Below are 17,278 nucleotides of genomic sequence, written 5' to 3'. Positions count from 1 at the left end.
GGGGTGTGGGACCATCCATAGCAGGAGGGGGACATGAACAACCAATCGATAGCCACACTGTCCCCCCAAATGCAGTCCTACTATCCTTTCATGGGTTTGGTTCTTTGTAAGTTTGAGACAGGGTCTTACCGTGTAGACCAGACTGGCCTCTAACTCACAGAGTCCCAGCTGCCTCCCAAGTGCTGGGACTAAAGGCCTGTGCCATCACTGCACATCTCAGAGCATCCTTTTTTATGAAGAGAACTGCAAGTTTCAGAAGGGGACCTTCATACTGCATCTCTACCCAGCAACTGATGATGCTGGTGCCCTCTGATGCTGATTGGCTGCCAAGCAGGAACTTTTACCAATTTAGCACAGAGGCAGTGAAGCCCCTGGTTCTTACTATCTTGGCAATGAGTTAAGAGAGGAGACACTTTCCACGGTGTGAAGCTCGTCTGTCTGCCCTCCATGCTCTCCTCCTCTCCACCATGATGCGACTGTGGCTCCCCAGAGGCCCCTGTGTGGCAGCTGTGATGGTGACGCTGATGGTGCTGAGCCCTCCCGTGGCTCTGGTCAGGGACCATCAAGGTAAGTGCTCACCTCAGGTGCTGGGCTGCAGGGGGTGAGGGAGGATGGGGCTAGCTCCCTTCCGGTCCAGGCCAAGTCCTTGAAAGTTCTGGTGTTTTCTGTGACCACCCACAGTCTTCAGACGAAACTCCCCACCGTGTCCTATTTCCACCCTCAATGCTCACATGAAACCCAAACTGTGTCCCCAAATAGAAGCCTGGATGTTCGTGCTCTCAGATCTGTGTGAGAGGTGCTGAGCATCAGCCATTGCTTTTCAAGTTCTTCCCAGTAAAATCTCCACCGTGGGTCATTTCCCCTCAGGGCCCCAGAGGACGGATAAATCTTGGTGTTAAATCAACTTCTCACACTTGGCTTCTCTTCACTGTGTGAGCTACTCCAAACACAGAGGTTTCTCCTTAAAAATAGAATTTTCCTTTTTAAAATTTTTATTTATTTCTCATTATGTATACAGTGCTCTGCCTGCGTGTACACCTGCAGGCCAGAAGAGGCCATTTGATCACATTATAGATGGCTGTGAGCCACCATGTGGTTGCTGGGAATTAAACTCAGAATATCTGGAAGAGCAGCCAGTGCTCTTAACCTCTGAGCCAGCTCTACGGCACCCAAATAGACTTTCACATGTGTATTTCTATTCTACTTTGTATGTATGTTTCTGTTGTTTTAATCAAAAGAAAAAAGGGAAATATTGATTTAATCAGAGGACTTCTGTGAAAGTGTCAGAGTGGAGGCACAGGGAGGGAGTCACAGGGAGATCTGTGATGTCGTAGCCAAACTGGTGCTGTCCACATGCACTCGGGTGTGGGACCATCCATGGCGGGAGAGGGGGACAGGAACAACCAACCAATAGCCACACTGTCCCCCAATGCAGTCCTACTATCCTGTCATAGGTCTGAGACAGGGTCTTACCATGTAGACCAGGCTGGCCTCAAACTCACAGAGTCCCAGCTGCCTCTGCCTCCCAAGTGCTGGGACTGAAGCCTGAGACTTCACAGCCTGGCTCCCAGCATCCTTTTTATGAAGAGAACTGCAAGTTTCAGAAGGGGACCTTCCTACTGCATCTCTACCCAGCAACTGATGATGCTGGTGGCCTCTGATGCTGATTGGCTGCCCAGCATGGACCTTAACCAACTCAGTGCCAATGCCTTAAACCCAAGTTCTTACTATCTTGGCAATGAGTAAAAAGAGGAAGCCAGTTTGGACAGTGTGAGGCTGTGTGTCTGCCCTGGGGTCTCTCCTTCTTCCCACCATGAGGACACTATGGCTCCCCAGAGGCCCCTGTGTATGTCTGGTCTACTTTGTATGTGTGTTTTTGTTGTTTTAAACAAAAACATGAAATACGGATCCAATTGGAAGATTTCTGGGATGGTAGCACAGAGTCGAGGCACAGGGAGGGCGTCACAGGGGGACCCCTGAGCTTGCTCTGCGGGCTGTGAGGCGGCTGCCTGGGCACCTGTGACCTGAACCCAGGCTTCCTCCTCCTCCCTCCCTCCCTCCAGGCTCTGTGCAGCCTGTTCCTGTGCGGAACCTCTGCTGGGCAGTGGGGTAGCGAGTCTCCTGGGGACATAGCAGCTAAGGCTGAGGTTCTTAGACCTGGAAACAGCCTTGGAGAGGGTGGGCGGGTCTGTGGGCTGTTCTAGAGAACGTGAGGCCTCTTCTGGGACGCGTTAGAGCCTGTTCAGTGTCTGTGATTTGCACATATCTGTGTTTTGTTTTTCTCCCACGTTCTCTGGCCTGTTCCATGGGAAGGGCCTGACTTCCCTTTGCACCTCAGGATGTGTTCTTTCTAAGGTCAGGACCCAGGCCTACATCACACACAGTGAGTCTGTGATCTGCACACGGGGTAAAAGATGGGGCTGTTAACACTGCTGAGAACTGTGACCCTGAAACGCTGGGGCTGTGGACAAGCCGCTGAGCCTGCCTGCTGTGGCTGAGGTGTGCAGTGTGGAGGAGATGCCCTTTGACCTAGAGCTGCCTGAGTACTGGGAGGAACGGCCCTGTAAAGCACTAGTCCTGCTGCCCCACTGTGTGGAAGGACACACAGAAGCTTCCAGACTGCCTCTCCCCTCACTGCCACCTCCCACAGCCCAGACTCCTGCCCTTGCACCATGGTCTTTCACACAGACTATTCTTATGGCTTCTGAAACTCTCATTTTTCTTCCATTTTTTCCTTTTATAAAAATCCAGGCAGTCCTATCACTGTTTTCTCAAACACGGAGATGGGTAATTCATCTCTGAAGCTCTCTATTTTAAACTCACGAGTAGTGATGGCTGCACAAAATGCAAAGAGCTTCCTCATCCTGAGCATCCAGTGCGATTGGTAATGTCTGGTGCTTGCATTCATTTGACTTTTCTTCTCTTCTTTTGATTTTTCAAGGCAGGGTTTCTCTGTGTAGCCCTGGCCGTCCTGGATTCACTTTGTAGACCAGGCTGGCCTTGAACTCACAGAGTTCCGCCTGCCTCTGCCTCCTGAGTGCTGGGGTTGAAGGTGTCTGCTTCTCTTGTAAGGTTTCAGACTTAGCTTAAATATGAAAATGAAAAACCACACACTTGAGGTGTCTTGCCTCCATCTTTATCTATTCAGACTGCAGAAGCTCACACGACTGACCCACCAGAGGGAGACACACCCTCACCTTTCCCAGGGGTCACAGTTAGCCTCTGATTTTTTAAAAATGATTTGTCTTGTGACTTCTCTGCATCTGACTATGGGTCAGTGTTGGGATCATGCTTTCAATTTCTAGAAACTTCCCCAGTGGGAAGTAGTAAAACTCAGAAAGCTCCCATCAAGCCCATGTGTTTGAGTTGGGGCTCCTCCTGGTCCCCACATCTCATCTCTCACCTGCCGCCCTCAGGCCTGTGCTCTGTTGTTCTGAGCTCAGCGTTGGCAGGAGGTGTTCCCTCAGCTGACGTGTGCCCCTCCCCTGACGTGTGCAGCCACCTCCCTCCTCCTCTGCCTCTCCCCAGTGTGCTTCTCTGTCCTCTCCTGTCACTGCAGGTCCCTGTTAATGGAGCTCAGCCCCTCTCCAATTTGTCTCTGCCCTTCTCAGGTGTAGGGTGGCATCTGTTTCTCCTCTTTGGGGTCCCAGGAGCAGCGCAGGCCACACAGGAGGCTGAGGGAGCCGTGCTGTGTTCTGCGCGGTGTGTGTGAGGCGCTTGAGCAGGACAGGTGGGCAGGTGTGGTGTGTCCTGAGCTGCTGAGCGCTGGCTTCCCGCTGAGCTCCAGGTGGGCAGGTTTGGGGTCAGGGAGCGGCCACCCTACCGCCTCCTCTGCCTCTGGAACACAAGGGATGCGTGTGTCGGGGGCTGCTCTTTGGGAGGTGCCCTGATTCTGCACCCCAACACCAGCTCCTCCTGGATGCCTGGGACAGGATTGTCCTGTCCTCAAGTTTATACCAAAAGGGTCATTTCCCCCTTGGAGGTTTTTGTTTGTTGTTTGTTTTTTTAAATTACATTTTTACATATACATTTGTATTATTACACATAAATAAACTACATACAACAAGAAGAACCACTAAACAATCAGGAATTATATTAATGTTACATTCACAGTGTTTTGGCTATCTGTAGTTGGCAACCTTGAAAAAACATCTTTCCTATCCTGGTGCGTCTAAAATTCAGAATGTAAATCAATATCTATCCTATCTCATCTCTATCAACTTAAAACATCTCTCTAGACCTAAGAACATCTTAACCCCTAAACAACTAATCTTAATTGTAAAACTAAACTATCTGGTCTTCAACCCGGTCAGAGACTTGAGCAGGAATAAAATGAATTATCTGAGTAAACAGGAAGTGCAGGTGAGAGTCTGCCATGAAAAAATGACAGAGACAGTTTGCTGCCTGAACAGTCACCCAACACTCTCTGTAACATTGGAGCATCATCGTCAGCTTCTGGCCCAGGGTACCTGACAGATGTGTTTGTGAGGCGGGAACTATGGGGCTTGCCTACCCTGTCTTGGCAGAGTTGGCCTGCATCCAAGCTTGACCGTGTTAAGGCAGAATTCTGTCTGTGGGCGAAACGAGGAAAATCTGCCCAGTGGCTGTGGCCACACGTGAAGCCGTCTCCATAAGGAGGCTCTGTGATGCTCGTCATCTTCTCTGAGGTCGGCTGGTGTTGCCAGGAGTTAACGTGTCTCGTTGTCAAAGAACCTTTAAAACAACAGACACATCTTTAAATGCCGTGTTCTGGAGGTCCCTGGGGTTCTGAAGACCTCGTGTAACTATTTTACCTCATCTGTCTGTGGAGTCATGTCTGTTAAACCTCCCGCCTTAGAGCTGCAGCGTCCACCTGGAACTGAGCAGGGAGACTGCGGTGACCAAGCCTGTGTGACAGGGAAGCCCACAGGGTTGTGACTGAGGAGTGCTGGGGAGGGGGAGACGGCTTCCCCAGGGAGGAGCTCAGCAGCTGGTTGTTCCAAATGCTCAGCCCTGAGCACACACACAGTCACCACACACACACACAGTAACCACACACACACACAGTAACCTCACACACACACACACACACAGTAACCTCACACACACACAGTAACCTCACACACACACAGTAACCTCACACACACATGCATTAACCTCACACACACACACAGTAACCTCACACACACACACAGTAACCTCACACACACAGTAACCTCACACACACACACAGTAACCTTACACACACACACAGTAACCTCACACACACACACACAGTAACCTCACACACACACAGTAACCTCACACACACACACACAGTAACCTCACACACACACACACACACAGTAACCTCACACACACACACAGTAACCTCACACACACACACACACTAACCTCACACACACACACACAGTAACCTCCCCCCCACACACACAGAGTAACCTCACACACACACACAGTAACCTCACACACACACACAGTAACCTCACACACACACAGTAACCTCACACACACACACAGTAACCTCACACACACACACAGTAACCTCACACACACACACAGTAACCTCACACACACAGAGTAACCTCACACACACACAGAAACCTCTCACACACACAGTAACCTCACACACACACAATAACCTCACACACACACACACAGTAACCTCACACACACACACAGTAACCTCACACACACACACACAGTAACCTCACACACACACAGTAACCTCACACACACACACAGTAACCTCACACACACACACACAGTAACCTCACACACACACACAGTAACCTCACACACACACACAGTAACCTCACACACACACACACACTCACAGTAACCTCACACACACACACACAGTAACCTCACACACACACACAGTAACCTCACACACACACAGTAACCTCACACACACACACACAGTAACCTCACACACACACACAGTAACCACACACACACACACTAACCTCACACACACACACTAACCTCACACACTCACACACAGTAACCTCACACACACACACAGTAACCTCACACACACACACACACAGTAACCTCACACACACACAGTAACCTCACACACACACAGTAACCTCACACACACACAGTAACCTCACACACACACAGTAACCTCACACACACACACAGTAACCTCACACACACACACAGTAACCTCACACACACACAGTAACCTCACACACACACACAGTAACCTCACACACACACAGTAACCTCACACACACACACACACAGTAACCTCACACACACACACAGTAACCTCACACACACACACACACACTACCCTCACACACACACAGTAACCTCACACACACACACAGTAACCTCACACACACACAGTAACCTCACACACACACACAGTAACCTCACACACACACAGTAACCTCACACAAACGCACACAGTAACCTCACACACACACAGTAACCTCACACAAACGCACACAGTAACCTCACACACACACACAGTAACCTCACACACACACACACAGTAACCTCACACACACACACACAGTAACCTCACACACACACACAGTAACCTCACACACACACAGTAACCTCACACACACACACAGTAACCTAACACACACACACAGTAACCTCACACACACACACACAGTAACCTCACACACACAGTAACCTCACACACACACACAGTAACCTTACACACACACACAGTAACCTCACACACACAGTAACCTCACACACACACACAGTAACCTTACACACACACACAGTAACCTCACACACACACACACACAGTAACCTCAGACACACACAGTAACCTCACACACACACACAGTAACCTCACACACACACACACACACAGTAACCTCACACACACACACAGTAACCTCACACACACACACACACACAGTAACCTCACACACACACAGTAACCTCACACACACACACACAGTAACCTCACACACACAGTAACCTCACACACACACACAGTAACCTCACACACACACACACACAGTAACCTCACACACACACAGTAACCTCACACACACACAGTAACCTCACACACACACACAGTAACCTCACACACACACAGTAACCTCACACACACACACACACTCACAGTAACCTCACACACACACACACACAGTAACCTCACACACACACACAGTAACCTCACACACACACACAGTAACCTCACACACACACACACAGTAACCTCACACACACACACACAGTAACCTCACACACACACAGTAACCTCACACACACACAGTAATCTCACACACACACACTAACCTCACACACACACACACACAGTAACCTCACACACACACACAGTAACCACACACACACACAGTAACCTCACACACACACAGTAACCTCGCACACACACACAGTAACCTCACACACACACACAGTAACCTCACACACACACAGTAACGTCACACACACACACAGTAACCTCACACACACACACTACCCTCACACACACACAGTAACCTCACACACACACACAGTAACCTCACACACACACACACAGTAACCTCACACACACACAGTAACCTCACACACACACAGTAACCGCACAGACACACACAGTAACCTCACACACACACAGTAACCTCACACACACACAGTAACGTCACACACACACACAGTAACCTCACACACACACACACAGTAACCTCACACACACACACACAGTAACCTCACACACACACAGTAACCTCACACACACACACAGTAACCTCACACACACACAGTAACCTCACACACACACACACACACACTCACAGTAACCTCACACACACACACACACAGTAACCTCACACACACACACAGTAACCTCACACACACACACACAGTAACCTCACACACACACACAGTAACCTCACACACACACAGTAATCTCACACACACACACAGTAACCTCACACACACACAGTAACCTCACACACACACACACACACTCACAGTAACCTCACACACACACACACAGTAACCTCACACACACACACAGTAACCTCACACACACACACAGTAACCTCACACACACACACACACTAACCTCACACACACACACACAGTAACCTCCCCCCCACACACACACAGTAACCTCACACACACACACAGTAACCTCACACACACACACAGTAACCTCACACACACACACAGTAACCTCACACACACACAGTAACCTCACACACACACACACACACACAGTAACCTCACACACACATGCAGTAACCTCACACACACACACAGTAACCTCACACACACACACACAGTAACCTCACACACACACACACTACCCTCACACACACACACTACGCTCACACACACACACAGTAACCTCACACACACACACAGTAACCTCACACACACACAGTAACCTCATACACACACACAGTAACCTCACACACACACACAGTAACCTCACACACACACACAGTAACCTCACACACACAGAGTAACCTCACACACACACAGTAACCTCACACACACACACACACAGTAACCTCACACACACACACTAACCTCACACACACACACACACACACACACACAGTAACCTCACACACACACACAGTAACCTCACACACACACACACAGTAACCTCACACACACACAGTAACCTCACACACACACAGTAACCTCACACACACACACAGTAACCTCACACACACACACACACACACACAGTAACCTCACACACACAGAAACCTCACACACACAGTAACCTCACACACACACACACAGTAACCTCACACACACACAGTAACCTCACACACATACACACACAGTAACCTCACACACACACACACAGTAACCTCACACACACACAGTAACCTCACATACATACACAGTAACCTCACACACATACAGTAACCTCACACACACACAGTAACCTCACACACACACACACACACACAGTAACCTCACACACACACAGTAACCTCACACACACACAGTAACCTCACACACACACAGTAACCTCACACACACACACAGTAACCTCACACACACACAGTAACCTCACACACACACAGTAACCTCACACACACACACACAGTAACCTCACACACACACACACAGTAACCTCACACACACACACAGTAACCTCACACACACAGACAGTAACGTCACACACACACACAGTAACCTCACACACACACAGTAACCTCACACACACACACAGTAACCTCACACACACACACAGTAACCTCACACACACACAGTAACCTCACACACACACAGTAACCTCACACACACACAGAGTAACCTCAAACACACACAGTAACCTCACACACACACAGTAACCTCACACACACACACACACACACACAGTAACCTCACACACACACACAGTAACCTCACACACTCACAGTAACCTCACACACACACAGTAACCTCACACACACACAGTAACCTCACACACACACACAGTAACCTCACACACACACAGTAACCTCACACACACACACAGTAACCTCACACACACACAGTAACCTCACACACACACACACACACACAGTAACCTCACACACACAGAAACCTCACACACACAGTAACCTCACACACACACACAGTAACCTCACACACACACAGTAACCTCACACACACACACACAGTAACCTCACACACACACACACACAGTAACCTCACACACACACAGTAACCTCACATACACACACAGTAACCTCACACACATACAGTAACCTCACACACACACAGTAACCTCACACACACACACACACAGTAACCTCACACACACACACAGTAACCTCACACACACACAGTAACCTCACACACACACAGTAACCTCACACACACACACAGTAACCTCACACACACACAGTAACCTCACACACACACAGTAACCTCACACACACACAGTAACCTCACACACACACAGTAACCTCACACACACACAGTAACCTCACACACACACACACAGTAACCTCACACGCACACAGTAACCTCACACACACACACAGTAACCTCACACACACACACAGTAACCTCACTCACACACAGTAACCTCACACACACACAGTAACCTCACACACACACACACAGTAACCTCACACACACACAGTAACCTCACACACACACAGTAACCTCACACACACCCAGTAACCTCACACACACACACAGTAACCTCACACACACACAGTAACCTCACACACACACACACCGTAACGTCACACACACACACAGTAACCTCACACACACACAGTAACCTCACACACACACAGTAACCTCACACACACACAGTAACCTCACACACACACAGTAACCTCACACACACACACACAGTAACCTCACACACACACAGTAATCTCACACACACACACAGTAACATCACACACACAGTAACCTCACACACACACACAGTAACCTCACACACACACACACAGTAACCTCACACACACACACAGTAACCTCACACACACACACAGTAACCTCACACACACACACAGTAACCTCACACACACACAGTATCCTCACACACACACACAGTAACCTCACACACACACACAGTAACCTCACACACACACAGTAACCTCACACACACACAGTAACCTCACACACACACACAGTAACCTCACACACACACAGTAACCTCACACACACACAGTAACCTCACACACACACACACACAGTAACTTCACACACACACACAGTAACCTCACACACACACAGTAACCTCACACACACACAGTAACCTCACACACACACAGTAACCTCACACACACACACAGTAACCTCACACACACACAGTAACCTCACACACACACACAGTAACCTCACACACACACACAGTAACCTCACACACACACAGTAACCTCATACACACACACACGCAGTAACCTCACACACACACAGTAACCTCACACACACACACACAGTAACCTCACACACTCACAGTAACCTCACACACACACAGTAACCTCACACACACACACAGTAACCTCACACACACACACAGTAACCTCACACACACACAGTAACCTCACACACACACACAGTAACCTCACACACACACAGTAACCTCACACACACACAGTAACCTCACACACACACAGTAACCTCACACACACACACAGTAACCTCACACACACACAGTAACCTCACACACACACACAGTAACCTCACACACACAGTAACCTCACACACACACACAGTAACCTCACACACACACACACAGTAACCTCACACACACACACAGTAACCTCACACACACAGACAGTAACGTCACACACACACACAGTAACCTCACACACACACAGTAACCTCACACACACACACAGTAACCTCACACACACACACAGTAACCTCACACACACACAGTAACCTCACACACACACAGTAACCTCACACACACACACAGTAACCTCACACACACACAGTAACCTCACACACACACACAGTAACCTCACACACACACACAGTAACCTCACACACACACAGTAACCTCATACACACACACACGCAGTAACCTCACACACACACAGTAACCTCACACACACACACACACACAGTAACCTCACACACTCACAGTAACCTCACACACACACAGTAACCTCACACACACACACAGTAACCTCACACACACATACAGTAACCTCACACACACACAGTAACCTCACACACACAAACAGTAACCTCACACACACACACAGTAACCTCACACACACACAGTAACCTCACACACACACACAGTAACCTCACACACACACAGTAACCTCACACACACACACACACACACAGTAACCTCACACACACAGAAACCTCACACACACAGTAACCTCACACACACACACAGTAACCTCACACACACACAGTAACCTCACACACACACACACAGTAACCTCACACACACACACACACAGTAACCTCACACACACACAGTAACCTCACATACACACACAGTAACCTCACACACATACAGTAACCTCACACACACAGAGTAACCTCACACACACACACACACAGTAACCTCACACACACACACAGTAACCTCACACACACACAGTAACCTCACACACACACAGTAACCTCACACACACACACAGTAACCTCACACACACACAGTAACCTCACACACACACAGTAACCTCACACACACACAGTAACCTCACACACACACAGTAACCTCACACACACACAGTAACCTCACACACACACACACAGTAACCTCACACGCACACAGTAACCTCACACACACACACAGTAACCTCACACACACACACAGTAACCTCACTCACACACAGTAACCTCACACACACACAGTAACCTCACACACACACACACAGTAACCTCACACACACACAGTAACCTCACACACACACAGTAACCTCACACACACCCAGTAACCTCACACACACACACAGTAACCTCACACACACACAGTAACCTCACACACACACACACCGTAACGTCACACACACACACAGTAACCTCACACACACACAGTAACCTCACACACACACAGTAACCTCACACACACACAGTAACCTCACACACACACAGTAACCTCACACACACACACACAGTAACCTCACACACACACAGTAATCTCACACACACACACAGTAACATCACACACACAGTAACCTCACACACACACACAGTAACCTCACACACACACACACAGTAACCTCACACACACACACAGTAACCTCACACACACACACAGTAACGTCACACACACACACAGTAACCTCACACACACACAGTATCCTCACACACACACACAGTAACCTCACACACACACACAGTAACCTCACACACACACAGTAACCTCACACACACACAGTAACCTCACACACACACAGAGTAACCTCAAACACACACAGTAACCTCACACACACACAGTAACCTCACACACACACACAGTAACCTCACACACACACAGTAACCTCACACACACACACAGTAACCTCACACACACAGTAACCTCACACACACACACACACACACAGTAACCTCACACACACAGAAACCTCACACACACAGTAACCTCACACACACACACAGTAACCTCACACACACACAGTAACCTCACACACACACACACAGTAACCTCACACACACACACACACAGTAACCTCACACACACACACACAGTAACCTCACACACACACACACACAGTAACCTCACACACACACAGTAACCTCACATACACACACAGTAACCTCACACACACACACACACAGTAACCTCACACACACACACAGTAACCTCACACACACACAGTAACCTCACACACACACAGTAACCTCACACACACACACAGTAACCTCACACACACAGTAACCTCACACACACACAGTAACCTCACACACACACAGTAACCTCACACACACACAGTAACCTCACACACACACAGTAACCTCACACACACACACACAGTAACCTCACACGCACACAGTAACCTCACACACACACACAGTAACCTCACACACACACACAGTAACCTCACTCACACACAGTAACCTCACACACACACAGTAACCTCACACACACACACACAGTAACCTCACACACACACAGTAACCTCACACACACACAGTAACCTCACACACACCCAGTAACCTCACACACACACACAGTAACCTCACACACACACAGTAACCTCACACACACACACACCGTAACGTCACACACACACACAGTAACCTCACACACACACAGTAACCTCACACACACACAGTAACCTCACACACACACAGTAACCTCACACACACACAGTAACCTCACACACACACACACAGTAACCTCACACACACACAGTAATCTCACACACACACACAGTAACATCACACACACAGTAACCTCACACACACACACAGTAACCTCACACACACACACACAGTAACCTCACACACACACACAGTAACCTCACACACACACACAGTAACCTCACACACACACACAGTAACCTCACACACACACAGTATCCTCACACACACACACAGTAACCTCACACACACACACAGTAACCTCACACACACACAGTAACCTCACACACACACAGTAACCTCACACACACACACAGTAACCTCACACACACACAGTAACCTCACACACACACAGTAACCTCACACACACACACACACAGTAACTTCACACACACACACAGTAACCTCACACACACACAGTAACCTCACACACACACAGTAACCTCACACACACACAGTAACCTCACACACACACACAGTAACCTCACACACACACAGTAACCTCACACACACACACAGTAACTTCACACACACACACAGTAACCTCACACACACACAGTAACCTCATACACACACACACGCAGTAACCTCACACACACACAGTAACCTCACACACACACACACAGTAACCTCACACACTCACAGTAACCTCACACACACACAGTAACCTCACACACACACACAGTAACCTCACACACACACACAGTAACCTCACACACACACAGTAACCTCACACACACACACAGTAACCTCACACACACACAGTAACCTCACACACACACAGTAACCTCACACACACACAGTAACCTCACACACACACACAGTAACCTCACACACACACAGTAACCTCACACACACACACAGTAACCTCACACACACAGTAACCTCACACACACACACAGTAACCTCACACACACACACACAGTAACCTCACACACACACACAGTAACCTCACACACACAGACAGTAACGTCACACACACACACAGTAACCTCACACACACACAGTAACCTCACACACACACACAGTAACCTCACACACACACACAGTAACCTCACACACACACAGTAACCTCACACACACACAGTAACCTCACACACACACACAGTAACCTCACACACACACAGTAACCTCACACACACACACAGTAACCTCACACACACACACAGTAACCTCACACACACACAGTAACCTCATACACACACACACGCAGTAACCTCACACACACACAGTAACCTCACACACACACACACACACAGTAACCTCACACACTCACAGTAACCTCACACACACACAGTAACCTCACACACACACACAGTAACCTCACACACACATACAGTAACCTCACACACACACAGTAACCTCACACACACAAACAGTAACCTCACACACACACACAGTAACCTCACACACACACAGTAACCTCACACACACACACAGTAACCTCACACACACACAGTAACCTCACACACACACACACACACACACAGTAACCTCACACACACAGAAACCTCACACACACAGTAACCTCACACACACACACAGTAACCTCACACACACACAGTAACCTCACACACACAAACAGTAACCTCACACACACACACAGTAACCTCACACACACACAGTAACCTCACACACACACACAGTAACCTCACACACACACAGTAACCTCACACACACACACACACACACAGTAACCTCACACACACAGAAACCTCACACACACAGTAACCTCACACACACACACAGTAACCTCACACACACACAGTAACCTCACACACACACACACAGTAACCTCACACACACACACACACAGTAACCTCACACACACACAGTAACCTCACATACACACACAGTAACCTCACACACATACAGTAACCTCACACACACACAGTAACCTCACACACACACACACACAGTAACCTCACACACACACACAGTAACCTCACACACACACAGTAACCTCACACACACACAGTAACCTCACACACACACACAGTAACCTCACACACACACAGTAACCTCACACACACACAGTAACCTCACACACACACAGTAACCTCACACACACACAGTAACCTCACACACACACAGTAACCTCACACACACACACACAGTAACCTCACACGCACACAGTAACCTCACACACACACACAGTAACCTCACACACACACACAGTAACCTCACTCACACACAGTAACCTCACACACACACAGTAACCTCACACACACACACACAGTAACCTCACACACACACAGTAACCTCACACACACACAGTAACCTCACACACACCCAGTAACCTCACACACACACACAGTAACCTCACACACACACAGTAACCTCACACACACACACACCGTAACGTCACACACACACACAGTAACCTCACACACACACAGTAACCTCACACACACACAGTAACCTCACACACACACAGTAACCTCACACACACACAGTAACCTCACACACACACACACAGTAACCTCACACACACACAGTAATCTCACACACACACACAGTAACATCACACACACAGTAACCTCACACACACACACAGTAACCTCACACACACACACACAGTAACCTCACACACACACACAGTAACCTCACACACACACACAGTAACGTCACACACACACACAGTAACCTCACACACAAACACAGTAACCTCACACACACACAGTAACCTCACACACACACACAGTAACCTCACACACACACAGTAACCTCACACACACACACAGTAACCTCACACACACACAGTAACCTCACACACACACAGTAACCTCATACACACACACACGCAGTAACCTCACACACACACAGTAACCTCACACACACACACACAGTAACCTCACACACTCACAGTAACCTCACACACACACAGTAACCTCACACACACACACAGTAACCTCACACACACACACAGTAACCTCACACACACACAGTAACCTCACACACACAAACAGTAACCTCACACACACACACAGTAACCTCACACACACACAGTAACCTCACACACACACACAGTAACCTCACACACACACACAGTAACCTCACACACACACACACACACAGTAACCTCACACACACAGAAACTTCACACACACAGTAACCTCACACACACACAGTAACCTCACACACACACAGTAACCTCACACACACACACAGTAACCTCACACACACACAGTAACCTCACACACACACAGTAACCTCACACACACACAGTAACCTCACACACACACACAGTAACCTCACACACACACAGTAACCTCACACACACACACAGTAACCTCACACACACAGTAACCTCACACACACACACAGTAACCTCACACACACACACACAGTAACCTCACACACACACACAGTAACCTCACACACACACAGTAACCTCACACACACACACAGTAACCTCACACACACACAGTAACCTCACACACACACACAGTAACCTCACACACACACACAGTAACCTCACACACACACAGTAACCTCACACACACACAGTAACCTCACACACACACAGAGTAACCTCAAACACACACAGTAACCTCACACACAC

General features: G+C 48.4%; 1 protein-coding gene across 2 annotated transcripts in view; it reads left to right on the top strand.

Annotated features, from left to right (window-relative positions):
* The first annotated feature begins 378 nt into the window (after positions 1-378).
* LOC311582043 (H-2 class II histocompatibility antigen, I-E beta chain-like) overlaps positions 379-17,278 on the top strand; it is a 29,231-nt gene continuing 12,331 nt past the window's right edge. The window contains exon 1 of one of the 2 annotated variants that reach the window (XM_084754737.1): positions 379-567. In XM_084754737.1, coding sequence (XP_084610863.1) covers positions 468-567 — 100 coding nt within the window. In that variant the 5' untranslated portion in view covers positions 379-467. The remainder of the gene's footprint in view (positions 568-17,278) is intronic. The other variant, XM_084754738.1, reaches the window with a different exon arrangement.

This window comes from Acomys minous, assembly GCF_964271855.1.
Source record: "Acomys minous genome assembly, chromosome: 13".
Lineage (NCBI taxonomy): Eukaryota > Metazoa > Chordata > Mammalia > Rodentia > Muridae > Acomys > Acomys minous.
The sequence above is the reverse complement of the archived record's forward strand: the minus strand, read 5'-3'. Positions and strand labels throughout refer to the sequence as shown.